The 24,756-nt window shown below is 42.6% G+C and overlaps 8 protein-coding genes and 1 non-coding gene across 17 annotated transcripts; 5 read left to right on the plus strand and 4 right to left on the minus strand.

Annotated features, from left to right (window-relative positions):
- Positions 1-559: 559 nt before the first annotated feature.
- On the plus strand, positions 560-652 carry Trnai-uau (transfer RNA isoleucine (anticodon UAU)). The gene is given in 2 exon segments: positions 560-597; positions 617-652. It is a non-coding gene; the product is annotated as a tRNA-Ile (tRNA).
- A 146-nt stretch (positions 653-798) lies between these two features.
- LOC143357156 (uncharacterized) lies at positions 799-2,037 on the minus strand. Of its 3 annotated transcripts, none has more exons than XM_076793445.1 (4): positions 1,713-2,037; positions 1,418-1,567; positions 1,219-1,326; positions 799-1,120 (listed from the first exon to the last, which is right to left on the minus strand). In XM_076793445.1, the coding sequence occupies exons 1-4, from the start codon at positions 2,035-2,037 to the stop codon at positions 888-890; spliced, it is 816 nt and encodes a 271-aa protein (XP_076649560.1). In that variant the 3' UTR covers positions 799-887. The 3 variants fall into 3 exon arrangements, with proteins under 3 accessions (XP_076649560.1, XP_076649552.1, XP_076649568.1); XM_076793453.1 differs by having other exon boundaries at positions 971-1,120; positions 1,215-1,326; XM_076793437.1 differs by having other exon boundaries at positions 799-1,326; positions 1,418-2,037.
- A 25-nt stretch (positions 2,038-2,062) lies between these two features.
- Positions 2,063-3,090, plus strand: LOC143357209 (IQ domain-containing protein K). The gene is made up of 3 exons (XM_076793532.1): positions 2,063-2,616; positions 2,679-2,815; positions 2,934-3,090. The coding sequence occupies exons 1-3, from the start codon at positions 2,341-2,343 to the stop codon at positions 3,088-3,090; spliced, it is 570 nt and encodes a 189-aa protein (XP_076649647.1). The 5' UTR covers positions 2,063-2,340.
- On the minus strand, positions 2,551-4,450 carry Mrps34 (mitochondrial ribosomal protein S34). The gene is made up of 2 exons (XM_076793491.1): positions 4,081-4,450; positions 2,551-3,983 (listed from the first exon to the last, which is right to left on the minus strand). The coding sequence occupies exons 1-2, from the start codon at positions 4,270-4,272 to the stop codon at positions 3,582-3,584; spliced, it is 594 nt and encodes a 197-aa protein (XP_076649606.1). The 5' UTR covers positions 4,273-4,450; the 3' UTR covers positions 2,551-3,581.
- A 388-nt stretch (positions 4,451-4,838) lies between these two features.
- Positions 4,839-6,053, plus strand: Atg12 (Autophagy-related 12). Of its 2 annotated transcripts, XM_076792600.1 has the most exons (4): positions 4,839-5,180; positions 5,351-5,558; positions 5,648-5,799; positions 5,871-6,053. In XM_076792600.1, the coding sequence occupies exons 2-4, from the start codon at positions 5,387-5,389 to the stop codon at positions 5,991-5,993; spliced, it is 447 nt and encodes a 148-aa protein (XP_076648715.1). In that variant the 5' UTR covers positions 4,839-5,180; positions 5,351-5,386; the 3' UTR covers positions 5,994-6,053. The 2 variants fall into 2 exon arrangements, with proteins under 2 accessions (XP_076648715.1, XP_076648725.1); XM_076792610.1 differs by lacking the exon at positions 4,839-5,180 and having other exon boundaries at positions 5,187-5,558; positions 5,648-5,784.
- Positions 6,054-6,340: 287 nt separating this feature from the next.
- Positions 6,341-15,028, minus strand: LOC143356658 (cilia- and flagella-associated protein 52). Of its 3 annotated transcripts, none has more exons than XM_076792556.1 (9): positions 14,894-15,028; positions 8,952-9,151; positions 8,346-8,773; positions 7,975-8,269; positions 7,705-7,877; positions 7,474-7,622; positions 7,233-7,378; positions 6,964-7,115; positions 6,341-6,856 (listed from the first exon to the last, which is right to left on the minus strand). In XM_076792556.1, the coding sequence occupies exons 2-9, from the start codon at positions 9,093-9,095 to the stop codon at positions 6,343-6,345; spliced, it is 2,001 nt and encodes a 666-aa protein (XP_076648671.1). In that variant the 5' UTR covers positions 9,096-9,151; positions 14,894-15,028; the 3' UTR covers positions 6,341-6,342. The 3 variants fall into 3 exon arrangements, with proteins under 3 accessions (XP_076648671.1, XP_076648661.1, XP_076648653.1); XM_076792546.1 differs by lacking the exon at positions 14,894-15,028 and adding an exon at positions 9,293-9,559; XM_076792538.1 differs by lacking the exon at positions 14,894-15,028 and having other exon boundaries at positions 8,952-9,559.
- Positions 9,765-11,344, plus strand: Det (baculoviral IAP repeat containing deterin). Its single transcript, XM_076792589.1, has 4 exons — positions 9,765-10,051; positions 10,183-10,386; positions 10,472-10,592; positions 10,680-11,344. The coding sequence occupies exons 1-4, from the start codon at positions 10,038-10,040 to the stop codon at positions 10,791-10,793; spliced, it is 453 nt and encodes a 150-aa protein (XP_076648704.1). The 5' UTR covers positions 9,765-10,037; the 3' UTR covers positions 10,794-11,344.
- On the plus strand, positions 11,491-18,540 carry LOC143356677 (putative inorganic phosphate cotransporter). Of its 2 annotated transcripts, XM_076792568.1 has the most exons (5): positions 11,491-12,595; positions 12,686-12,749; positions 15,132-15,364; positions 15,585-16,482; positions 16,634-18,540. In XM_076792568.1, exons 2-5 carry the CDS (start codon positions 12,725-12,727, stop codon positions 16,948-16,950), a joined length of 1,473 nt encoding a protein of 490 aa, XP_076648683.1. In that variant the 5' UTR covers positions 11,491-12,595; positions 12,686-12,724; the 3' UTR covers positions 16,951-18,540. The 2 variants fall into 2 exon arrangements, with proteins under 2 accessions (XP_076648683.1, XP_076648692.1); XM_076792577.1 differs by lacking the exons at positions 11,491-12,595; positions 12,686-12,749 and adding an exon at positions 14,698-14,901.
- On the minus strand, positions 17,502-24,738 carry Ire1 (serine/threonine-protein kinase/endoribonuclease Ire1). 3 transcript variants are annotated; one of them, XM_076792532.1, is made up of 14 exons: positions 24,508-24,738; positions 23,598-24,203; positions 23,386-23,503; positions 23,256-23,301; positions 22,810-23,189; positions 22,463-22,682; positions 22,058-22,305; positions 21,594-21,961; positions 21,275-21,441; positions 20,901-21,187; positions 19,661-19,957; positions 19,389-19,564; positions 19,070-19,261; positions 17,502-18,959 (listed from the first exon to the last, which is right to left on the minus strand). In XM_076792532.1, exons 2-14 carry the CDS (start codon positions 23,709-23,711, stop codon positions 18,573-18,575), a joined length of 3,000 nt encoding a protein of 999 aa, XP_076648647.1. In that variant the 5' UTR covers positions 23,712-24,203; positions 24,508-24,738; the 3' UTR covers positions 17,502-18,572. The 3 variants fall into 3 exon arrangements, with proteins under 3 accessions (XP_076648647.1, XP_076648630.1, XP_076648640.1); XM_076792515.1 differs by having other exon boundaries at positions 23,598-24,282; positions 24,327-24,738; XM_076792525.1 differs by lacking the exon at positions 24,508-24,738 and having other exon boundaries at positions 23,598-24,302.
- Positions 24,739-24,756: the final 18 nt, after the last annotated feature.

A 24,756-nucleotide genomic window follows, 5' to 3' on the forward strand; every position in this document is an offset into this window, starting at 1 on the left:
ATATATTACGTAAACGTTGGCTTTGCGAAACGAATTACAAAAACGGTAATGTCATTATCGAATCAACGTAATCGACAAGCAGATAATAAATTGGTTGAAATTTGTGAAAGTAAGGGAGACCGCATGACTCGATTGACCGTTCCACGAAAATGTAGCACTATATACTATGTATGTAACACACGTTGCTTTATAATCTTTTCCGTGCTTGAAAAGTTTCCAACCTACCTAATATGTAGATTATTCGTACGGGAATTTTTTGCGTTTTCCATATTTTGTCGACAGATATCGCTCTAACAATTTCAGAAAACTTTGTAGTGTATACTACATATTTTGAAACATACATAGTATGCGTACTTATACACACGTATACGTACGTAGGCATATATATATGTGCATCGGACGGTATGCCGATATCACAGTAAACCTAAAATGTTTACTACATTATTGGAAAAAACGGATTCTTGTCAAACACATGCTCCATATTCGAGAAAATCGATGGGTTTTCTTAATTTGATGATCGAGCTGGATAAGAACATTATTAGCGGACTTGTTAGCAACAGCTCCAGTGGCGCAATTGGTTAGCGCACGGTACTTATAAGACAGTGACTAGTGAGCAATGCCGGGGTTGTGAGTTCGAGCCTCACCTGGAGCATTTTTTTTTCTTACAACTTTAATCTGTTATCTTGAAATTGCAGTTGATTTTATACTTGTCTGCTACAAATTCCATCGCGAATATTAATAAATAGCGACAATAACACCAAAGGAAAAAATGAGTATGTTGAGATATATACATATATAATATATATATTTTTTTCTTTATTTTATTCCACATTATATTTCTTTGATACCATACTTTCGTAATTTCCATTAGGCTATTTAATTCTGCTTTACGAGAGCCGAATCGGCAGATACCACGCATCAAATTCCGTGCAAAGTTTGAGACCAAACGTGAATAGTGCAACAGATGCTATTATGCTTCTAACGAACGAGTCTTCTTTCAGTGAACGGACGATACAAGAAAGCGAACAAGTGCAGACGTTGTCGAAGTAACGCGTACCCTTGTTCAACAAGTACGTATCAACGATCTTCTGTCTTTCCTCGAGCTTACGTATTCTGTTTTCTATAGGAATAGTATTCGATGATTGCGATTTGATCCGTGTTTTTATTTTATCTACTTTGTCGATCGATTTCGGGAGAAAATAAAGAAAAAGTACTTGCTTCGCGAGATACGCCGTGGGCAGGTTGATTCGCATTCGTCCTCGAAGCGAGTCGTATCGGATCGTTCCGTCAATCCGTCTTCTTTGGTAAGACCGTCGTCGTCGGTTCCTGTATCAAAGAGTGTCGTGGCAGTGGCCGTTTCCCTGTTGACCTAACAAAGACTATCGTACCGTAACACTAATTCTAACGTTAGGTTTACCTCGGTCTGAAAATTGACTCGCGGTGGACACCTCCTTCTCTTCCATGATCCGCGTCCCGGTTTCCATTTCCATTTCCGTTTCCGCGGTACGCACGGCCGGCCGGGACAAATACGGATCTACACCCCTTTCTTCGACAGATTGCGAAGACGCTGACGAATATGCGGAACCCGTTAAGTAGATCGATCGAAATTGGGAGAACAATATCGGCTATCGCGGATATGCTATGTATAGGTGCATCACGTTTCCACGGCACGTGGCACGCAATTCGAAATCTGATTTCGAAACCCTTCTTACCATCGTGCGGAGATTGCGTCGCCGATTCTGTTTTCTCTCTCGTTCCGTTGATGTCGGTGAGTTGTCGCGATGACTCTGGCTTCGTTCTTTCCGACTTCGAGTCTGATACCTGTCTAGCACCTTTACCCTTTTCTTCTTCTGCTTTGTATATCAACCGTTTTGCAAGCACGCGATCGGTGGCCGCTCTTTGTTCTTTTTGGTCATCGCGATCAAGATCCCAGTCCGCTGTTTCGTCGACTTCGACTCTCGATGCGAGTTGCTCGTTCCAGATCCACGGTGCTTGCGAGACTGAAATTATCTCGGAAAGTAACAGCCAAACAATCATCGAAAAGCCAACCGAGCGATTTTTCTTTCTCTGTTTTACAACGGATAACTCGTACCTACTTTCCTCAATTTAGCTCTTACTATCGGACATCGAGCATCGCATGCGGGCATTTAGGAAGAAACGAAACAAACATCTAACAAATTATACCCTCATCATTAAATCCACAAATTTGATCAAACCGTTAAGGCATCTTGTTGATCGTTCGATATCTCTCGTTGTCTCGGCGCCGATGCCGACGATTGACAAATGATTTTCAAGCGTTCAATTATCCTAGAAACGTAATTCCCCGTTTGAGCGTGAAACATGCAAGACCCGGCAACGTGTTTCGCACATTCACATAGGATATTACCCAAAGAAAACGATTGCGGTTGCGAGTGCAGGTACAAATGCGAATGCAAATTCAAATGCGAACGCCGCGTCGAAGAAACAGTCGGATATTCGACGTCGATCGTTCATCCGGCGCTGCAATTAGACTGTCGTCAGCCACCATCGATTTATATTGATCAACAAATATTTCGATTGTTATTACCCGCATTGGAGGAAACGCTTCTGGCGGCGGACAAGTGGAACGCGCTTCGGGTATAGTTGAATATTTTAACGAAATTACGATATGTAATGATTGAGTAAATGATCGCGTGCAGATACAAAAGTGTCGGTTCAACGGTATCGATCGTCTCGCGGAGATTTTGTGGAATCGGAATCCGCGCCGTTCCAAGACCATTTCCTCGTATGTGCACGCCTTCGACATCCCACTGTTTCAACGATGGCTGTCTCTACGGTGGGTAAACTAGCGCGAATCCTATGTATTTTTGTGGTATCGGTTATATATGTACATATGCTGGTTATATACTATATTTTCAACGAATGACAACTAATTTACAGGCTAACATTTACAGGCCACCTTATCCTAAATCGTGGCTGTGGACCAGAGACGAGGCTGCGCTGTGCTTGCAAAGATACGTTCGTGGCTGGCTTGTACGAAAACGCGTTGACGTTCAGGAATTGAGGCAATTCTGGAAGGTTAGCGAATGCATTTTCAACAACGGTAACTAGATATTTACATGTGTAGAGGAAGTGTATTGTGCTCCATGCGATTATTATGATCGTGTGATCATAACATACATATACGCGCTCGCGCACGCACACACACATTTCCATCACATTACATTGTCACTCTAAACTCTAAATGTTAGGACTTTGCCGAGAAAGATTTGTCCAACAAGGGAGTCGAGGATCGTATCGGCCAACAAGAAGTAACTTCTATCAAAGGTAGACGCAGTTCGATATTTCGTTAACGTATCGATTCGAAAACGTGGCAATCCAACGTTAAACGGGGTAATTACAGGTGGAACAACACAAGTCGCCGACGCAGGCGAATACGAGCCGAGTACGTACGATGTCGGTTTTCTTCGCTGCAAAGCATATCGTCGAGCGATCGCTATGAACAGAACAAACCATCTGAAACCGAAGGATAGCAACATCGCCTAAACCGCTTCGGAAAGTTTGGTTCGTGTATGTACATTTTAAAAGCTTTTTCTAATTTATTATTGCAAACGATTTTCGCGTTCGTTGCCGGTGTACAGTGTAGGTCGTTTTGTCGCTTCCACGTCGACCGTAGGCGTTTCCTCGTCCTTCGCGACAGAGTAATTCTTGACTCCAGTTAGGTTGTATCGAAGTCGTAGTTTTGGTTCTACCACAGGATTTTCTTGCCCTCCTCCCTTCATTGCTTCTCGAATCAAAATTTCCTTCAGCAGGGGAGGAAATTCCGCCTCGCTAGGCATAACTCTTGCAGCCGGTCGATTAGATACATTCGTATACTGTGATTCTTGATCCTTTGGTATCAACACGTAATCCGGCTTATAGGTTACCGTTTCTAGTTGCACGGGTTTTACCGTCGTTTCACCACGAAACGTCCTTTCAACCAGAGCGACCACTTTTCGGATATTCTGTAACACGCAACACGTGCGTTACAAGCGCAATTACTTACTGGAAACTAATGACTACGTATGGATGTATACATCGAATCGAAACATTCAAACTTACGTCTGGATTCGCCTCGCCGGTCATCGGTAACGCGGCTACTTTTAATATTCTCATGTAACATGGCTCAGGATATCTTTGATATTGGCTTCGTATAACTATTCTACCGACTCCGAAATTCTTCAAGTTTCCCAAAATTTCCCACAAGGGTTTCCCTTTAAAAGTAGTTGTTCGGCCAATGTATTTGATCGCCATATTTGATTTAACCTTTGATTTATATATATGTAGTGGTGGAGAACTATCGATGGTACTATCGATGGTTATCGATAGTTTTCATTATCGAAAACTATCGATGATTTACTTTTATTATCGATAGTTATCGATATCGGAATTTGGGGGTTGGTATTCGTACCAGAGAGGAAATGAGAGTGCTTACGCTCGGGGTTTTAGTGTCGCCACTTTTCTGCATCGCCTTTTTAGCCTGGAACAGAACCTGCATCATCTTTTTAGCCTGTATTAGAACCTGCATCATCTTTTAGGCTGGATCAGAGCCTACATAGAAGAGCCTCTTTTAACATAGAAGTAGCATCCACTCTGGCCTCATTAGGAATCCGCTGCTAATGATGCAGGTAAGATGATGCAGGTTCTGGTCTAGGCTAAAAAGATGATGCAGGTTCTGGTCCAGGCTAAAATCCCGGGCGTGAGCACTCTCATTTCCTCTCTGCTGATAATAAGTACGAAACGTTCAAGTACCGCAGCGTTGTCGTCAGATAGCGTCATCACGCACTTTATTCTTGGTGCCACGTAAGAAGGAACCTGGCGAAGGACGAATGTAAGACTTTACTGCCTACTCGAGTAGGAGATTAGCCAATGAACGAATTCCGTTGGTGTCATATGCGCAGTAAAGTCTTAAATTTGTCCGTCGCCAGGTTCCTTCTTACGTGGCAACAAGTATAGAATATAGGTCGTCCATTTCCTATTCATTGGAGTCCACATAATACCATAGAGTATAGAGTATATACTTTCTAGAGCAGACGCGAAACTCTTGTCAAAAGTCGAAACTGTTGATGTTTGTAACCGTGAATCTGGTAAATATGTGGAAGTGGTATCTGATATCTGTCGAGGGTGGTGATCAGTAAAACGAATCTGGACATCAATGAATGGTGCGCGATCATGTTCTGATTAATTTGCCAATTTGTTCCACGAACGATAGATTCGAAATGTTCGAACTCAGTTTGTCAATGTTTGGTTAGACAATGACGTTTAGCAATTAAATCGTTGAAACCGTGCTCTTGCAATTGTATATTATTTGCGTTATCAATATTTCTTTGAGATTTGAAATATTGCCTGCTAATTCGCATCGCTTGCCATGTCCGAGAAGACTGGAAACGAATGTATCACGCAGGAAACTTCGGGAAAATCCGAGGAAACCGGGGAAAGTATAACCAACGAAGAAGCATCAGCCAGTCTCGAAACAATTCCTTCCGAAGTTCTCATAGCGCGAAATGGGGTACACACGGTTTCCAAGGATAAAGCAAAAAGTAAAAGATTTCATAATATTATGGCTTACAAGCGATTCGAGATATCTCGTACGTGTAAGAGTTTGCTCACCACGTAATAAACTTTTCAGTCGATATATTATTGAAAGCAACCGGTAATGCTCCTATAATGAAACAAAAGAAATGGTCGGTCAGTCAGGATTTCTATATCGGCAGAATTTCAGATTTCGTTAGAAGGTATCTGAAATTAGAGCCTGACGAAAAACTGGTGAGTCTAAAGCGAGTACGTCTTCTCTTTAATACGAATCAATTACCATTCAATTGCATGTATGTGTATATATTTTTGTTTACTAGTTCCTGTACGTAAATCAGACGTTTGCACCAGCACCAGACCAAGTGCTAAAGAATTTGTACAACTGTTACGGCGCTGATGGGAAATTAATACTTCACTACTGTAAAAGTCAAGCCTGGGGATAAACTATGCGATACGCAACTACGAATTACGTATAATATATTCTACGCATATCGAAACGATAATTGCAGACAGTTTGGCAACTATGTACGATACACGATAGAATTTGTGTACCATTGAAGATACACTGTAAATACTATAGTCACCATTGTTGTGCCGGATCAGCTTTTTCTTTTCTGAAAGATGAAATTTTTATGGTATTTTAAAAGGGGGATGGTTGCTCTTGGCTTAACTCTTGAATTTCCATGGTTTCTACAAGTATGCAAATTCTGATATAGTAATTTGTTCGATTAGAGTTGATGGATATGTAGCAGGCTGATTATTCCACGAAATACATATAGAATTAAACTGGTTTTAGACATTTATAACGTTGGTGTCATTGGAAATGCTGTTGCTGTTGCTGTTGCTATTACAACATAGGCTTTTTGACGACATATGCTCGCGCATCGTATGCGATTGTTCCATCTGTTCCATGGTCTGCATTTCGCTCGGTTGCTTCCAGATCATTATAGCTCCGTCTGAGCTTACAGTAATCATGAATTCACCGTTCGGCGAAAAAGCGCAACCACTGACCGGAGCTGCATGAGCAAGGCCCAATCCGACGACGATCGCGGTACGATATTCCCAGAGCTTTACGATACAGTCGTCCGATCCTGTGAGAAAATATCGTCCATCGTGTCGGACTGCAATAGCGTTCAGCGTACCGATCGTAGAACCTTCCACTTCTCGGGCCAATGAACCATCCAAAGTCTCCCAGTAAGCGATTTTACGATCCGTGCCGCATGTTAAAACTTGGACACCGTCGGGTACGAAACACGCCGCCATGTACATAGTATTTGACTGCAATGCGAATCTTCGCGTGAAATTCCTATAAAAACAAAGACATCGTCCCGTAATTGCTACCGTACATCGCGGCACTAGGCTAGTCTAATCTGTCGTGTTGTGTCGATATGTTTGGTATTGCTATAGTATTACCTTGCATCCCACACGATGCATGTTCCGTCCGTACTCGAACTAATAAAATTCTCGTTGTTCGATGAAACACGCAGCGCGGTTATCGGGCCTCTGTGTTGCTTCAAAACGTGTAACAATTTCCATGTTTTGAACTTTGCGTTCCATATGCGCACCTACACCGGACCGGGATGTAATTGTAATTGTAATTGCACAGAACAGTTTTTTACCGAGCCTTCATGGCCAGTGAAGATAGAAATGGGAATGGGATTGAAACTGGAAAAGTTTCAGACCTGACCGTCGCAGCCGCCGCTAATTAGGTTGCAATCATCGTTCGTGATTGTGATCGCCGATACGGATTTTGTGTGTGCCCGATCAATTGCGAATGCGAGATTCCCGCCGTTTAATGTGAATCCTCGTATCACGCCATCCTCCCAAGCTTTGCAAAGCAAAATAATGCAGCATTTAAAGACAAGACAAGCATACACGAAACTACTGTAAAATTGGGAGAGAACTTGCGGGCAAGAGATCTACCGGATATTATGGTGGCGCTGTTCTTATCGAAGCACAAGCCGGAACAAAGGAAATTCGGTACAGTGATTCGCAACAATTCCTTCTGCGTTCTCAGTTTCCATATTCGAATATCATGTTTGCCAGTTGTTGCAAATATCTCCGAACGATCGCTGCGGGAAAGCATCAGTTTAATGATAGGTAAGGAAGGAATCTTTGTTACGATTCAGTCAACACGAAAAGAGACCGATTTACCGTGGGAAAGCAAGATCGTAGATCGGACTGGTATGACAAGTTACGAGCAAACGTGTATGAAAATTCGATACTTGGATCTCGTAAATCTCACATTGAGCCGTCCCTACCAATATCAAATCATTTTTGTAGCTGACCATGGACGTCACTGTGCCGCAAACGTACCCCGTTCGATGCTACGGCCACACAAAACGTGAAATGTATTCTACAATACATGTATAGCCACGTATTTACGTATAATATATAATAGTGTAACAAAATAGGACAGTTTACGGTTACAATACATGGCAGCACTTGGCAGAGAAGCTTCTCACGAATGGACCCATTCTTCAGGGATGTCGCGTTTTTTTTTGTTATTTCGATCAATTCGACCGTTCCATCTCCAGCGCCCACTATCATTTGCTCGTTTTGTAGGAACAATAAACTTTTTACACCCCCCGCGTATACCGTTCCCGTCACGCGCGTCTTATTTTTCGCTCCGGCCCGTGGTATCTTTGAATAGCATCCAATCATAACGGGATATACGATCGACGACGGTGCTTTTTCGTTCGTATCTGTTATGTTTAATCTGTAAGAAGCGTACGAAATCTATATTGCAGTTGTAGTCATTTGGGGTCCTTTCAAATTGAATAAGCTACGGCTACCTTGCTTTTACAATGTCACCGGACGTTGTTCCACAATAGATATATTTGTCTTTGTCGTCCACGGCGATGCAGTTGATGTCACGGCGAATCTTACCGATTTTAACATCGATTCCTTCAAGTTTTCTTTCTTTTGGATCCACGAGCCAAACCCTGAACGTCCCTTCTCCGGCTGTGACGAAACTAGTCCCGCAAACATTCATAGCTGCGATCGACAAAGTGTTTCCGGACGTTTCTTTGCTGGCCATAGTACCGCAAAGCGGAGTTCCATTTGAAACATCCCATACCACGATACCGCCGTCGTCCATGCCTCCAAGGCTGATCAGATATTGCTCGTTCCGCGTAAAACACACGTCCTCGACTCTTACTTTGTGCATCTCGTAACTAGCTTTCATCTCACGTTTCTCGTAATCCCATATTATGACCATTGCCTGTACAGGCGATACAAGGAAATTACTCGACTAATTTATATATGTATGTATATATGCGTACCGCTGAATGAACCCGAACAAACCCCACGGTCATCGCCACCACAAGCAACATCGCGTACGATTTCTAAGATTTATGCGCCAAGCTAATTGTAAGCGATCAAGCTATGTAAGTAATAACCTTGAAACCGTGGTGGGTCACTTGGCCGGAAGCTAGAAAATTTCCCCGAGGTGAGACACACAAAGCGGACACTATATTTTTATGTCCCGCGAGGAATGTTTGTTTCCCCGTTTTTAGATTTTTTATGGTGACTTTGTTGCCCATTGGATACACGAGATGTTCTCCATCCGGATGCAATCGCAAACCGTTTCTTATGGAACCTGCAAACAAAAAAAAGAAGAAAAAAGGAAAGAAAACAGACAAAGTGCAAATGATCATACAGTGTTATAAGGAAAGTTAAAAATCATTCCGGAATTTTCAAAGTATACGAACGATTCGGTTCGAGGCGACGAGATACTAACCGTCGAATGCTATCACTCCGAATAATTCGAGTTGTTTCATGTTTACAAAGTTGCAAGTGCCAGCACCTTGCACAGTTTAAACGATGCGAGTACTTGTGCTCGTTGTATCTATTCTGTTGTACCTTTCCCGAAAAACATGTATGTCGAAATTGTTTCGTTTCGTTTCGCGTGTACACCCAAATGGCATTCGGTGACCGAATGTTATCGTGTTGTCATGACATTCGTTCTGCGAATAAGAGCCTGTAGCGTGTATAATTTTTATATCGCGTGTATTATAAATACATATATTATGTATTGTACGATGTTATCTGCCTGCAGATGCAGATAATGTGGAAGCGTCGGCGATAAAACTTTTCGTAAACGAGTTTCTCTAAGCTTGGGAAGCAAATCGTTTCTGATTTCATTAGAACCGCCAAACGCCAAATTACACCGAGTCGATAAAGTAGGTAGCCGTATCGAGAGGATACGGTCGTTACCGTACCGATGTTTCGTTTCGACCACTTTCTACTTTCGGCGTGTCGTGTCGCGTCGTATCCAAATAGTTGGACAAGATTTCCGTCAGGTGGCTGGATACACTTGGCTTGGCGTTGCGAGCGTTTATTCGCGCTTCGAAGAGTTACAAAATTCTAACTGATTGAAGCGCGCGAAATACGGTGCCAATTCCGTTTGTGTACTGCCGGCTCGGTGTTACTTCGTTTTATGTATCTCTTTCGAAGGAATCAACCAGCGCTTTGTCGAAGACACCATGGACTTACTACCGTAAGTGATAATTTTTTCCGAATTGCAGCAATGCCGTATCGGGATTGGTAGGCGGCAAGCGGTAGACGGTTGGAAAGGCAACGTCCTCATAACCTCGTCTGTAACATAGCCATTACTCTGTTTTTCTTCAGAGGACATAATTCATCATTTTGGAAAGTTGGTAGACTGCAAACGTTCGAATGTTGGCCTTTTCAATCTTCTGATAATTCCTGTAATCCGGAACGAATGGCCTCCGCTGGATTTGTTGCTGTCGGCGGTAAAGAAGAACCAGATTTGGTCGAATGCTTCATCTGTTCGAAGCAACTCGACGGTTGGGATCCGGAGGATGACCCCTGGTACCTCGTCGGTTCATACCGTTACTTCATTTATCGATGCGTCGTTAAATTTTTCTTTATTTATCATCGTCAAAATTTGTTTCAGGGACGAGCATAACAAGCATCAACCTCAATGTCCATATATCAAATTAGGCAAACCCGACCAGGAATCGTGGACAGTACACGATTTGTTTGATTTGTTCAAAGCGTATACGGTGAAAGAATGTGTAAGTATTATACAGAAGTAAAAAGATTGATAAATCTGCTTGGGACTCCTTCGAGCTATTTCGTAATAAGATCTATGTACATTATAGATGCGCGAATTGGAGAAAGCTAAGATCAAATTTAAAGAAGAAAGTGCCCAAGCAGCGAAAGAAATACCTCAAATTTACAAAGGTTCAAGGAAAAGTTATCGACGTCCGAGTTAACGGTATCTTTCCAGCTCTGCCTGGAGAAGCTGTGGTAATTTTTTTGGAAAATATGGTTCTTTCTTCTTTTGTCTTTCCTTTTTTCTTTCTTTCTCTCGATTATCGTCATCGTCAAGGTTGAATGGAGATATTATGCGCATGGGAAAAAAAGTAATATCGTGTCAATCGTTCCGATAACGACGCGGGATTAACAGTTAGAAATCAATCTACATTGTAAAAGAGCGTGTATCGGCGATATCGCGTTTTACCAATTTGCGTTGTCCAGTCTTGTTAAACTTGTTTGATTTTATCATGGAACCACTTCATTCTCTCTTATTAGAGGTGACAGTGTTTCATTGTCTTTAATCTCGGACGATATTGATAACGATAATTAACGAATGGTACTATTTCTTCTCTAACTCTATAAGATTGCTATTTCACGTGGCTTCCATGCGAACATCATGTACCCGTGAAATCGTGTAAAATCGCGGATACAAGAAGGAAATAGTACACATTGATCCGCCTGTATTATGTATCGCGTTACCAATAAAAACTACATTTTTATGTGAAACAATTTGTGTCGCTTACGTAATCGTAGTAATCGATCGCAGACCGATTGCAGCATTATTAACGCTCCTCCTTATTATAGTAGTTCTATCTGGCGAGGATCGCAACTGACCCTGATTGAATTTTCCTCCTTGTACACAAAATTCATACGAAATGCCTTTTGTCGAATCGTTGCGATTCCTTGTTGTTCGAGCGACAGGCAAACATTTGTTATGCTTTCGATTCTTCGCAACGGAGAGTTGCGAAATTATCGAAGCCTTGTGTTGAAACTTGAGCAATCGGCATAATTCGTTGACGAGCTTCATTATCACTGCGGTAATATAGCTATAGGAAGCTTTTACACATTATGTTTGTTTTGTATTACTCGTGTTGCGTTTGTGTTTGCGTCGCTTAAGGGCTATACTCATTGTTTATCAGGTCGCTTTAAGCCAATAGCTTATTGGATTACTGATAGTTTTGTTGAATCCAGGCTTTCGGTCGATGTATTTCTGCTCGGCTGTCGCGATGAAGGTCTAGAGGTTCTCTGGCCGAGCGAAAAGATGAAACGGCAAATCCTATCAGCCGAGGACTGTCGTCATCTGTAAGACTGAAGACGGAATTCAAAGGGACACAGTGTGATCGGAGGTGGGAACAAAGATAGAAACGGCAAATCCTATCAGCCGAGGACTGCCGTCCTCTGTAAGACTGAAGACGGAATTCAAAGGGACATGGTGTGATCGGAGGTGGGAGATTTCGTAACGAAAGATCAGATTCTACAAAATACCTCGATGCATCTACATATCCGGTGCGAGTGGTTGAAATTCGTCAGTGTCCGCGTATATCGTTTTATGATACAATACGATAATCGTCGATTGTATTTGTCTGTTAGACTCGTTGATGGATGCCGATACCAAAGCCGATGTCTACGTCGATGGATATTCAACCATGCTGTATCGTACCGTATGAAAATATGAAAAACGAGTACATGTCCCACCGCGTTATCATTTCCCCTCCCGGCTTGGTTGTGCCTCCTCCGCGTCAACTTTTACCAGTACTACGCTGCTCGGCGTCTTATCCACGTTTCCTTTCCCTTTTTGCGTCCGACGAAGAGCACGTGTACAAGTATAAAACGAAATCGCGCGGAGAACGTCGATTCAGTTACTCGCAACATTTGATCGAGGTGTATGCACGCACGGATCAACAATATAGTATTATATTCAGTACATTATCGTTGGGCACCGTGAACCAAAAGGTTGTGATTGAAAAGAGTTGTCCGCGTACGTATTCCCTTCAAGTTAGGATATCGTTTAATCTGGATTGCCAATTTCATGCATGTATGTACAAACTATCTATTGCTTTATTTCAAGGTTTGCCAGTTTTACAACATTTTCGATACATTTCGCAAAATGCTATCTGCCTGGAAACTTTGTTGTAAGTATATAATATTATTATCGTTATGTGAATCTATTTGAATATATATAAAGCCAGCTGTGAGCGGTGCGGTACGGTACGGTGGGGTGCGATGTGATGCGACATCTTTTTGCGTTACCTTCGATTTTTCAAATTTTTATCAGCTCTACTATTATTCTTCGCGTGAATTACCAATAGATATTTAATGATTTCAAGCATGAACAATTGAATTGTGTAATCGTCGATTCTATTATGCTTATGGTTTTCCTTTGATTAGTTTCACGACTTATTCTCAGCGACGGAGCAGATGAAACAATTATGAAAATATCGAGATTCGTATAGATTCGTATAGATACCAATACGAACAAGAAACGAAGCCGCAGCTATGAGATTTTCTGGGAAATTAATATTCTTATTGCGTATAGATCGAGGCCGTCCCTCGGCGGCTGTTTGCATTGTAAATAATGACTGAACTTAAATCATGCAACGACACGTACCACTACACCGGTATCGTTCTCCAAGTTCACGGTTTCCATAGCTTCGAAAGATCGACAATGATATAATGCATTCAACGATAACAATCTTCGGCCGACATCGTTCAAACGAGACAAAAAGAAGAAGAAGGTTTATCGTTCTCAATATCCATCGATTTCATTATTTTAAAACTCGTCGAATTTCAAACGGTTTGCAAGCCTGCTATCGTTGTTCTTTGCGATCCTGTATATGCCTCTGAATATTTTCCGTGTTTCTGAAATAATTTCTCAACGATTCGAAAATAGGAAATCTTTGAATTTGCGTTGCCTTTGAAAAGAGTCGTTTACGAGGGAAAAATGAAAATTATTTTTATCACCGAAACGACGCGACGCAACGTGGCGAAACGAAAGTATGCATATGTGCCTGGGTAAATTACGAAGAACACAACAAGTAAGTATATTTTGTCGTTTCGCTTCTGATACAGAGAGATTAATTGTTTATTGAAACAGGGAGAAGCAACAGACTACCACGCGAACCGGTATTCTAAAAATTATCTTTTAATCCGGGATTAGCAATTTCCTCGATATCTCTGCAACGCATTAACGATCACCTGCCGATACGATCAGTTAACGAATCGAATTCAAGTATTTTCTCGAAGCAATTTTTGACTTGTCGCATTTGGGTTTCCCGTACATCGTCAATAGATAAGATAAAATCGCGGAGGCTGCATAATATACCGATGTGTGTTTCAGACCCCCCCCCATCCTTTCCCCTGCCAAAAAAAAAAACAAATTTACACGTGTATGCGTTTGTTAAGTCGTCGATGATGGTACACGTACAATGTACACGTATATCGAATAATCCTGGAAGAAACTGTTGTGCTTGTTTCACGATTCATTTTGTTTCTACGCATTGTCGATATATCGTCGATCATCCGAGAAACTATAGTTTTTCGGATAAACTCGATCTCTCGGGACATGCCGCGCTTGCCCCACGATCGATAAGAATATTGATATGTACTCGTTTTGTTTGAACGATACGTAACGTACCCATACCACGATTTCTTACAGGTGTTCGATTATATTATGCGATGAAACGACGAGCTAAAATGCGCGAGTATGTACTTACAACTACTTATTGTGTCGTATCGGGCCGCCGTACCGTACCGTATTTTTATGCCTGGAAATTGATAATAGAAATTCGCTAGCTCGTTTGCCGTTGGTGCTGGACAAGCGTTGTTTCCATCATCGAATCGCTTCCCGCGGATCTGAAGCCGTACTCGACGGCGACCTTTACGAAACGGTTTTTCGTTCGGCTCCTGTACCTATCGCCTATCAGCCTCTCGATACTTGTCTATTTACAGTCGCGTCACGAATTATCGTTTCGAGGTCTTATCCGATACGCGCCCGACCTTTTTTTTACTTCAAGGATCATCGCCGAAATTTTCTTTTCATTCTATACGTTGCGCGTGGTCTTGCAATCGAATGTGATCGGATCGGATCAGATCGGATCGGATCGGATCGGATCGGATCGGATCGGATCAGATCGCATCGAATCATAACGAATTGAATTGTCACAACGACCTGGACAAGCCGAGGGACACCGGTAGCTTTCGAGCGGACACGAGCCGAAATTGAAATCATGTTGCACCCAAGTCAGACTGATTTACGTGCAAGGAATCTGACCTTTACCTAGATAGGTTTGTACGGTTCGTTAGACAGCTGCCAATAGGGAAAGGCTCTGCTAATCGTCATTCCTTCCGCGCCGTTGACCTCGAGCTTTCTTCTTTGCGGACGCGGACGCGGACGCGAATACGCGAATACACGAATACGCGCGATTCGATGCGATGCGAGTCGCGTGTCGCGCAAGTCCTCCATTTATCGATACAATTAGCAATAAAACCAACGCGTACGTTTGCAATACACACAGGTGGGAAATTGCATCAACGATGGGTGTTTGCGATCATGGGATTTTTGGCATTGTTCAATGCTTACGCGATGAGAGTTTGCCTCTCGATCACGATTACCGAGATGGTGCAACAGGAAAATGCGACGCATGAAATCGATAAGGACAGTTGCCCGATCATGGAGGAAGATCAAGTGCATGCCAACCAAACGAGACCATCCGATGCGAAACTCTACAACTGGGACACAGTCACTCAGGTAAAGGAAAATTCCGAGCGTGTCGGCGACAACATTTCGATCGTAAAATATGTGTATGCGACAGCGATGGCGACGGCGATGGTGATGGCGATGGTGATGGTGATATGGTGATGGTAGTGGAAATGGAAATGGGAATCGTCGTGCGTCGACACATTCGCAGCACTGGTCGTCAAATTTAATAGAGCCTCATGTTCTTGTTTGTTGTTGCATCTGGCCACAGGGTGCTATACTGTCGTCGTTCTACTGGGGCTACATAGTGACGCATTTGCCAGGCGGATTGCTGTCCGAGAAATTTGGTGGAAAACATTCCCTTGGCCTGGGTATTCTGGCAACCGCCGTGTTCACGCTCGTGACACCGATTGTCGTAGAATACGGAGAAGCAACAGGTCTGATTATTCTTCGCGTGCTGATGGGCCTCTGCGAAGGGACAACCTTCCCGGCATTGAACGCGATGCTCGCGCAATGGACGCCGCCGGAAGAGAGATCCAAGATCGGTTCGTTGGTGTTCGCCGGTGCTCAGCTGGGTACGGTATTCGCGAACTCCGTGTCCGGCATCATTCTCCATTACTCGTCGATGGGCTGGCCAGCGGTGTTTTACGTTTTCGGAGGCGTCGGAGTGCTCTGGTTTTGCATCTGGCTGGTTACCTGCTACAACAATCCGGACGCGCATCCGTTCATCTCCGAGAAAGAGAAAACCTTTCTGAAAGAAAAATTGAGCGCTCATACGCACAAGAAGCCTCCGTCGGTGCCGTGGAGGCACATCCTTAGCTCGGTACCAGTTTGGGCACTGATAATGGCGCAGATCGGTCACGACTGGGGTTTCTTCACGTTGATCAACGATCTTCCGAAATACATGAGCAGCGTGCTCAAGTATTCGATCAAGAGCAACGGGTTGCTCTCCGCCCTGCCCTATCTGACAATGTGGATTTGCAGCATGGTCGCGTCTTGTCTGGCCGATTGGATGATCACAGCCGGCGTGATGTCGCGCACCAACGTGCGCAAATTGGGCACCACCATCGCCTCCCTCGGTCCCGGAATATTTATCATCGGCGCCTCTTACGCCGGCTGCGACAGAACGCTGGTCGTTGTAATGTTCACCATCGGCGCAACGCTGATGGGTACGTACGTTTTTCTATATTTCGACAACCTTTCCGAACCGAGGTTCTGCGCTCGTCAACTTCAACTTCAACGTGAATCGTTCGGTCGTGAGTTGATCTCGATCGATCGTTCGGTTGGTCACAACCTTTTTTCTCGACCACTCTTTTTCAGGTACCTTCTATCCGGGGATGAAAGTGAACGCGCTCGATCTCAGTCCAAATTATTCTGGCACTTTGATGGCAATTGTGAACGGCCTTGGCGCAGTCTCCGGTATCATTACCCCGTACATCGTCGGCATCTTGACTCCCCACGATGGTCTCTACGAGTGGAGACTCGTCTTTTGGATCGTTCTTGGCGTTTTTATTGTGACCAATTTGATTTTTGTGTTATTCGCGAGCGGCGAAGTTCAGTACTGGAACGATCCTGAATTCCTTCGAAAGGAAAAGGAAGAGAAACAAGGGAAGGTTCGATTGTACGTTATTCGATGAAAGTCCATATTATCTACATAGACCTCGTATCACGCACCGTTATCGTTGCGTTCAACAAGGATACGCTTCCGTGCGAACACGAACCTCAACCTTTGCGATCATCACCGTCCTCCTCGCATATCGCGTTATTGTCGCGTTACAAGCGAAACCAATCGTTGATCGAACCATCTTTTTTTCGCGCACGATCAACCGTTAACTATATAGATAGCATATTTTCGTGTACTGTTCGTACATGCGTATCGCCCGCCGCTACTTTTCCTCTTTTTCGTCTAGTCCGTACCTCTATTTCTATTTTATTTAGTCTCGGAACGTTGCAAACAATCATAAAGAGATACGCAACGGTCGCGAGTAAAAAGGAGTTTGACTGTTTTCAAAGAACGCGCAGATTCGACGGAAGCGTACATCGACGAGTTCTTGTGATCACCATCTCGCGTATTCATTGTACCTGAAAATATTTCCGCGCATCATTTCATTTCCATACGCGGACCACCGCAAAGTCATTTATAGCCCATTTATGGCCGGTAAATTGTCGTTACAAGAATTAAACAACGTTTCAATCTATTACTGCGCTTGTATATTTATAGTAAAATGCAATATTTAACAAGTATTCGTCATGATTGTACTGTATTATTTACAATTATCTTGATTTTTCCGCATTACGTTTAGTACTTTTTACAAACTGATTCGATAGTCGAAGAAAGAATGTGACTGAGCGAATGGGTGTGAGTCCGAGTGTACGCGTACACGTTTCATGTAAGTACGCGTCTGACGAACACTGGCTCACGAAAGTGTTCGAACGCCCTTTAAAACAGTATAACTTTTTTTATTTTGGACCAATCGACCTGATTTTTTTGAGCGATTAGAAGAGTTGGTTTACCGAATTACGTGCAAAAAAGATTATGAAAAAATTGCAATTGCTAGGAATTATAAGAGCAAATAGAAAAGGCACTTTCCAAAATGTTGTTATTTGAGCCTGTAATGACAATTTAAAATATGCGTTTTGTAGATCTATGTTAGTTATACACATACTGAAAATTTCATCGAAATCGGTTGACGCAGATAAAAACGGCACCCATCGAAAGACGTTAGAAACTGTGGATTTTAAGCAGAAAGTGACCAAAAGTCGTGAAAAACTACGATTTTCACCACTTTTAGTTATTTGTAGCTCGCGTGTGTATTAATCGATTTCGATGAAATGTTCAGCATGTGTACAACTAACATAGATCTACAAAACGCATATTTTAAATTTTCGTTACAGGCTCAAATAAACATGTTGTAAAAAGTGCTATTTTTATTTTCTCATGTAATTCTTACCAATTGCAATTTTTTCAAAATCTTTTTTGCACATCATTTGGAAAACCAATTCTTCTAATTGCTCAAAAAAGTCAGATCGTTTGATCCAATTTAAAAAAATTTATACCGTTTTAAACGGCGTTCGAATACTTTCGTGAGCCATATGCATATATATGCGGTATCCATAAGTAGGTACGCGTGCACGTACTTACACACGCACGTACGCTGCCTTATAGCTTGTGGCTGGTGGCCGCTGAGTCGTACCATTTCAAGCAAGAAGAAGAAATAGTCTTGCAATCTTGTCGAAGCGACAAAAGAAACTAGGCTTGTTAACTCGACGACGGTACGGTCCAAGCAAGCGGTACTTCGATTTTCTTTTTCTCCTGTTTTCTTCGGTGTCCACGATATCTAGTTCTGTTCGGACTCCAATCGATGTTATCGCCTCCGACTCTCCAGGAAGCGGTCGGTATCGCGTAATTGGCTGAATACGTATCCGTCGTGTCTCCCGCAGACTTCATACTGTAAACGTGATTCGCAAACTTGTAATCCATGTGGTAGTAGTCTCGGAAAGTTGGTTCATCGTGGAACGTTTGCATGGCGCACCACACATGCGACAACAAACAGGGGAACCTGGAAAGCCAGTAATCGATGAACTTGTCCGGAATATCCCCGAGGTTTTCTTGAGCGGCCGGACTCAGTTCCCTGTAATGATGTTTCTACAAAAAAAGAAAAAAAAACATACCGTGTCAATGGCAAAGTGTGCTGTAACTATATTTTACATTATCCTCGCGAGACGTCATCCGTCTCCTCTTTCCTGTCTCCCTACCTTGTTTCTCAACGCTCTCAAAAGATCTCGAACGCTCTCTCCGCGATAGCTTCTATATCTTCGAAGATCGGTTGCAACTTCCACGTCGATGAGTAATCTCCAGTCACCCTGCACAACTCGGTGATTGCCAGTTTCTAGCGCGATTAAAGCCGGACTGTCGGTCTGTTCCTTTTCCACTCGATCGCTCACATCCTAATGACACGGTTTTCGAGAAAGCGAACGTCGTACAGAGAAAACCATCGAGAATATTTATATTCCGTATTCGAATCTATCTAATCTACCTATCCGTTACTGTACGGTATGCAGAGAAAAAGTGTACCTGAAAGAACGCGAGTATTCGCGAGGGCTCCCAAAATATAGGATGCTCGTGGACAGTGATCACCGGTGGTCGTTCCGATGGGTCGTTTGCGATCATAGCCTTTATCAGCATGAATGCAAGTTCCCTGTCGCTTTCCGAAATATCCTCGCAAAGGGCCGTCAAGTCGCTCTCGCCGCCTACGACATGGTACATCAAATTGGAGAACAACCGAGAAACTAAAGCTGTTTTCCAGTTTGGTCCAGGGTACAGTCGAATCACTAGCAATATCTTACAAAGTATGTTGGCTTGTCGTCGCAGCGGATCTCCGAATGGATGTTTCCCGTCGGAGAGAACATAGTAGAAAACACAGCCAAGAGAGAAAATGTCCACAGCGCAGGTCGTCCTGTTTCCATTTAACATTTCCGGCGCTATCCAACCGTCTGTACCCGTTACGCCGGATCTACGCGAAAAAGATACGCGACCCAGCTGCAGTTTCTTGCACAATCCAAAGTCGGATATCATCGCTCGAACTTCTCCGCGTGGTCCCGGTGCAGATAACAATACATTGTGAGGTTTAATGTCCCGGTGCACTACAAACACGTCGTGAAACTTACATTCCTGATAACAACGATTCCTATATGTCGATTGTAATCTACCAATACCGTACGTACCGTATTATCGTACACTGGTATTCTATAAGCATGCAATAGGTAATACAAGTACAGTGAATTCCCGATATAAGTCACTGCAAGCCTCGCGTTTAGAGGTCACTGGAACTGCCCACACTACCGTGGGGTATACCCCGTGAGGATCTGAAGCTCGAGAGCCGCCGCCGACGAAGAGTGTAACATAACATGACCACTACTAATCCAATAACAAAACTTCCTTAATTTTTCATAATTTTTTTATGAGACTTTCACCAATATATTTGTGGCACTTTTCTGATTAGAATGATACCAAAGGCGATATAATTCGGATCATATTTACACTAATTTTCTGTTGATGTAATTGTAATGGAAAGTAACTTTCATCGTTCATTACACAAGTAAATACCATCGGAATCATATCATATTTGGTTTCATTTTAATCAGAAAAATTTCACAAATATTTTGGTGACAGTCTCATAAGAAAATAACGAAAAATAATGAAATTTTGTAATTGAATTAGTAGTGGTCTTCTGGTTTCACACCGATACATATACCCGACCGTGTTATGTTATACTGCTCGGCAGTGACGGCTCTCGAGCTTCGCTGTCCGTTTCTACGTGCAACAGAGAAAAACATTTTCTCAGCCTTCTTGTCACTATCCGTCTATATGTCACAGGTTTAGGACATATAGACGGATAATGACATTTACGTTTCCAGCGTACACTGTGTATTTCGAATGCAACGTTCGACGAGAATCACAGATTTCGTCTGAATATCCCTCGTCGGAACCGCGCAGGTGAGTTATGTCGGGAATTCACCGTATACGGTAGGATACGATACGATACGATAAAAATACATGTTGGTATTTGAAAAACGAAAACCTCACCGATATCGAGACAATGTAGATGAGCCAATCCAGACGCAGCCTGACGTAGAATGCTTTTCGCAGATATTTTTGATCTAGCATATTTTCCCGCAACGTAATCTTGCAACGTTGCCTCGGCTAACTCCAACGCGATATACCGAAACATTCGATCCTGCTCGGTACAAAAGTACCGTACAACGTTCGCGTGCGCGTCCGATTCTCTGAGCAGTGCTACTTCGCGATCCGCGAATGTAAAACAGTCCGGCAACAAACGTTTCACCGCTACGGAACGACCATCGAACTCGCCTCTGGAATCAAAAGACAGACGCGCCAATACAGAACGACTGTAGACTCCGGAATCGTGCAAAAGTGCGGATGGATCGCTATGATAGTACCTGTACACAAAAGTTCCTTCGCATCCTTTGCCCAACACTTGGCCGGTATCAAAAGTGATCTTACCAACTTTTACCACTCCTTCACCCATGTCTTCCGGTACTGCGAGCGCGTTCGATCGTACACCGTAATAGTAATCGTTACTCGTGCGACTACTTTCTCGCGAACCCTGTCGTTCAAAAATGATTTTTCAAAACCTTTTCTAACATAACATGACGCGATTACGAAATAAGTATCGAAAACATACATTATACATTGACGAAATATTCTATTTCATTCTATTCTATTCTATTCTATAATACAGTAGAGGAGACCGAGTACCTGCGATAGTTGTTGAAACTCTTTAAATTGTGCATTTAAATACCAAAACATGGCCAAAATGCATCCCACCAATGCGATCAATGCCAATTTCAGTCCTTTATTTTCTTGCTGATAATACCAGCTCCTGATGGCAATGTACACGTGCCGTATAATCTCATGCCAATCCATATTTCCCACACCGCTAGATCCGGCGGATTCGTCGTATTCACCGTTGTCGGTTCGCAAACTCAGCGACAACAGCGATTCTTTTGTTGAATTCGAGTATCGTAAGAAGGACGGTAAAGTTTCGATCACAGGATCGGATCGGCCGGTAATCTGGAGCGGTTGTTGATTCTGCAGTCTGTATTCCGCTGGTATCTCGTAATGTCCTGTTTCGAACGAATCGACCAAATTCATTTTCACCACCGAAGTCAATTTATCTTCTAACACAATAGGACATGCTATTCGGATACAACTGTGATTACCTAATGCGATCACCGTCCGATATCCTGTCTGAGGAACGCTCTCGGCGACATTATCGTCGACATATGCGTCAGCGTGACTACCACCAGATACAGGAACCGCATTATCATTTTTTCCCGACTGTGGAACCGACAACGGACCCTCTAACAGCAACTGTTCGATGTTACTCGATATCGTAGCCGTTGCAGAATCGACGAGAGATGGTAGAGCATATAGGCCGTGTCTATGTTGGCCGATGTACAGCGTTGGACTAGAACAGAAACGAAAACAAGAAAAGGACTGGGACAACGAAAATTGAAACACTAACTAACATCACGTCACGGTACGTCACGTGTATGCGAAATAACGTTACCGACAATTTTCAACAGTCTCGGACAAGATAAAACAAGATAAAGTTGTATCCTTACAACAACTTAATGTCGCTCGGTTTGCTCGCAAAACGTTCCAACAGATGGTCCATAGTTCCGTCGGCAACACTGGTAAAAGGAACCGCGAGCAACCCATCTTTCCTGACGGTATACACAGCTATTACCGGACTCTGTACATCCAAATCCCAAAGAACAATCCCTAGCCTTCTATCCACGGTAACGATGCGACCAGTCGAACTCGTCGTGAAGTGAACCAAATCTACAAGGCAAGAGAACGGTAACGGCAAATGACAATAGCCGTAGCAATAACAATAACAATAGCAGTTGCAACAGCAATAGCAACAGGGATAGCGATAGCGATAGTAACTCTAATGAACATAACTGACCATAATTCTCTATTCCCTCAGGTTCCATTTTAGCGGCAGAATAGTCATAGAACGTGACATTCCATTTTCTGTTTTTCTGTTTGACATCTACCATGATAATGTTATATTCTGTACGTCCCACGAAAACACCATCCTGCATCTCCACAGGACAAGTGTTTTTAACTTTGTCGAAACCCAACAACTGCTCCCTTTCTCCAGTTCGAGGATCCACACTGAACCATGTGTCTTCTTTTCTGCCCGTATATAATATTCCGTCGCTGCTACGACAAGGACTGTTTGCCACCAGCTGAGGAATAGTAAACGGTAATTTCTTTAAAGCTTCGGTTTCCGCGCCAAATATGTATAAGGAACCATCCTTTGGATCCGGCAAAAACATTGGTCTGTAAGATGGTTAAAGAAATTACACAAATTACTATGACCATTTCGATCGATAAGTATGTACGTACACTGTAGACGCTCGCGAGATATCGATAGGCATTTTGACGACTGGCTCTGTAACAAATTGAAAAGGTGAGGATTCCAGTAATACCAAAGAAATGAGAAATTTTTACCATTGCTTCAATTTATTGAAATTACCATTGCTCTGCTGCCAAAGTATATGCCCTGAGCGTTGTTCTACACCTATGAGAGAACCATCCAACGTGGAAAATATTAGAAGAGGTTCGTCTTGTTCTGGTACCAGCTCCGTGTTTTTCTATATTTGTATAGTGGGATCGCCATTGTTATATTTGTAGTTTTACAAAAGCAACTTTTTCTTTACCTAACACTAATATAATTCCATGTCGTACCTCTTGTTTAAAAGAATCCAAGCGACTAGACTCATCAGATTGCCCTGTCGAATCGGTAATAAAGAAGAACATACCGATAATGAAAAGAAACTGTGCAAAAGGTATCAGTTGCATTGTTCATAAAATAATTTGATGCTTGGTCCCACGCATCCGTTGAGCAAAGTCAAAATTCTATCTTTTTGCAAAATAAATTTCGTTTGTACGACAAAAAAGTTGCAAAATATATTTTGTGCGACATACGAGACTTTCAGTTCTCATTTTGTAGAGGCGGATGCCCGACGATGTAGAAGAATTTTCAATGGAACGCTTGAAGCATTAATTGCGTGCATGACATGATATGAAGTCGTTGAAAAATATCCGCTCCTTTACTTTTATTTTCTTTTTCATTTCCGTGAACTTCACAGAGACGGATATAACAAGCGGCATTAAATATTTATTTCAACAATATTTTTTCCATAAGTCGACACCAGCCATTCCTTATTTCACTGTCATTGTCATTTTAATCGTCGCAGTAGCGACAAGAGATAATAAACGTTGGAAACAATACGTCACATGGCACACATTTTTACAATAACAATGCACTTTTTTCACGTGCGCATCGTGTCCCTGAAAAATTCAAGATACTTTTCGACGTAATCGATCTACCTTATTGCGCATTCCGATTTTTATTGAAAATATGAGAATGCTTTTCAATTTATCGAAATATTCTCGGAATTTTCGTGTTCGAACAATATCGCGCATGCATTTAAAGGACAACGATAACGTCACGGACACGTGGCTCATGTATGTTCGCGCGCAACAGTACATCGTACATCACCACATATCCGTTTACAAAATACATTTTGGGAAACATCAAACATTCTAATAATAATAATAAATTGCAAAGATAATTAATTATTGTATCTCATACGTTGGTTAGTTAATTGTCATACTGTACTGCGTTTTTCCTTCCTTACGTTTCTTCGACTCACAGTGACTCACAGTACCAGCTCAACCAAAAATTGTTCGTTCTCGATTTTATGATAGATTAAATGTTTCAACTGTGGAGACATTATTGGAAAAACACGATACATAACCATACATTTCTAGTTTCTTCGGTTTTATAGGTAGGTTTCCGTAGTAGAGACGACATAAAACATAAGAACTTGACGTTGCCAAG

This window comes from Halictus rubicundus, chromosome 1 (assembly GCF_050948215.1).
Source record: "Halictus rubicundus isolate RS-2024b chromosome 1, iyHalRubi1_principal, whole genome shotgun sequence".
NCBI classification, from domain to species: domain Eukaryota; kingdom Metazoa; phylum Arthropoda; class Insecta; order Hymenoptera; family Halictidae; genus Halictus; species Halictus rubicundus.

Coding starts and splice junctions, on each gene's coding strand:
- LOC143357156 (XM_076793437.1), bottom strand. CDS start 2,037: ATGATTGTTTGGCTGTTACTTTCCGAGATAATTTCAGTCTCGCAAGCA. Junction 1,327..1,417: donor GAGTCAATTTTCAGACCGAG/GTAAACCTAACG, acceptor TCTTTGATACAG/GAACCGACGACGACGGTCTT.
- LOC143357209 (XM_076793532.1), top strand. CDS start 2,341: ATGCAAGACCCGGCAACGTGTTTCGCACATTCACATAGGATATTACCC. Junction 2,617..2,678: donor ACAAGTGGAACGCGCTTCGG/GTATAGTTGAAT, acceptor GATCGCGTGCAG/ATACAAAAGTGTCGGTTCAA. Junction 2,816..2,933: donor CAACGATGGCTGTCTCTACG/GTGGGTAAACTA, acceptor TAACATTTACAG/GCCACCTTATCCTAAATCGT.
- Mrps34 (XM_076793491.1), bottom strand. CDS start 4,272: ATGGCGATCAAATACATTGGCCGAACAACTACTTTTAAAGGGAAACCC. Junction 3,984..4,080: donor CCGGCGAGGCGAATCCAGAC/GTAAGTTTGAAT, acceptor TGCGTGTTACAG/AATATCCGAAAAGTGGTCGC.
- Atg12 (XM_076792600.1), top strand. CDS start 5,387: ATGTCCGAGAAGACTGGAAACGAATGTATCACGCAGGAAACTTCGGGA. Junction 5,559..5,647: donor TTCCAAGGATAAAGCAAAAA/GTAAAAGATTTC, acceptor TAAACTTTTCAG/TCGATATATTATTGAAAGCA. Junction 5,800..5,870: donor AACTGGTGAGTCTAAAGCGA/GTACGTCTTCTC, acceptor TTTGTTTACTAG/TTCCTGTACGTAAATCAGAC.
- LOC143356658 (XM_076792538.1), bottom strand. CDS start 9,209: ATGATCATTTGCACTTTGTCTGTTTTCTTTCCTTTTTTCTTCTTTTTT. Junction 7,116..7,232: donor GCGGCGGCTGCGACGGTCAG/GTCTGAAACTTT, acceptor GGTCCGGTGTAG/GTGCGCATATGGAACGCAAA. Junction 6,857..6,963: donor TGCATCGTGTGGGATGCAAG/GTAATACTATAG, acceptor TTGTTTTTATAG/GAATTTCACGCGAAGATTCG.
- Det (XM_076792589.1), top strand. Junction 10,387..10,471: donor GATCCGGAGGATGACCCCTG/GTACCTCGTCGG, acceptor AATTTGTTTCAG/GGACGAGCATAACAAGCATC. Junction 10,593..10,679: donor CGTATACGGTGAAAGAATGT/GTAAGTATTATA, acceptor TGTACATTATAG/ATGCGCGAATTGGAGAAAGC.
- LOC143356677 (XM_076792568.1), top strand. CDS start 12,725: ATGCTATCTGCCTGGAAACTTTGTT. Junction 15,365..15,584: donor ACTGGGACACAGTCACTCAG/GTAAAGGAAAAT, acceptor ATCTGGCCACAG/GGTGCTATACTGTCGTCGTT. Junction 16,483..16,633: donor CATCGGCGCAACGCTGATGG/GTACGTACGTTT, acceptor ACTCTTTTTCAG/GTACCTTCTATCCGGGGATG.
- Ire1 (XM_076792532.1), bottom strand. CDS start 23,711: ATGCAACTGATACCTTTTGCACAGTTTCTTTTCATTATCGGTATGTTC. Junction 23,504..23,597: donor TGGATTCTTTTAAACAAGAG/GTACGACATGGA, acceptor ATACAAATATAG/AAAAACACGGAGCTGGTACC. Junction 22,306..22,462: donor CCGAGCGACATTAAGTTGTT/GTAAGGATACAA, acceptor TTTCTGTTCTAG/TCCAACGCTGTACATCGGCC.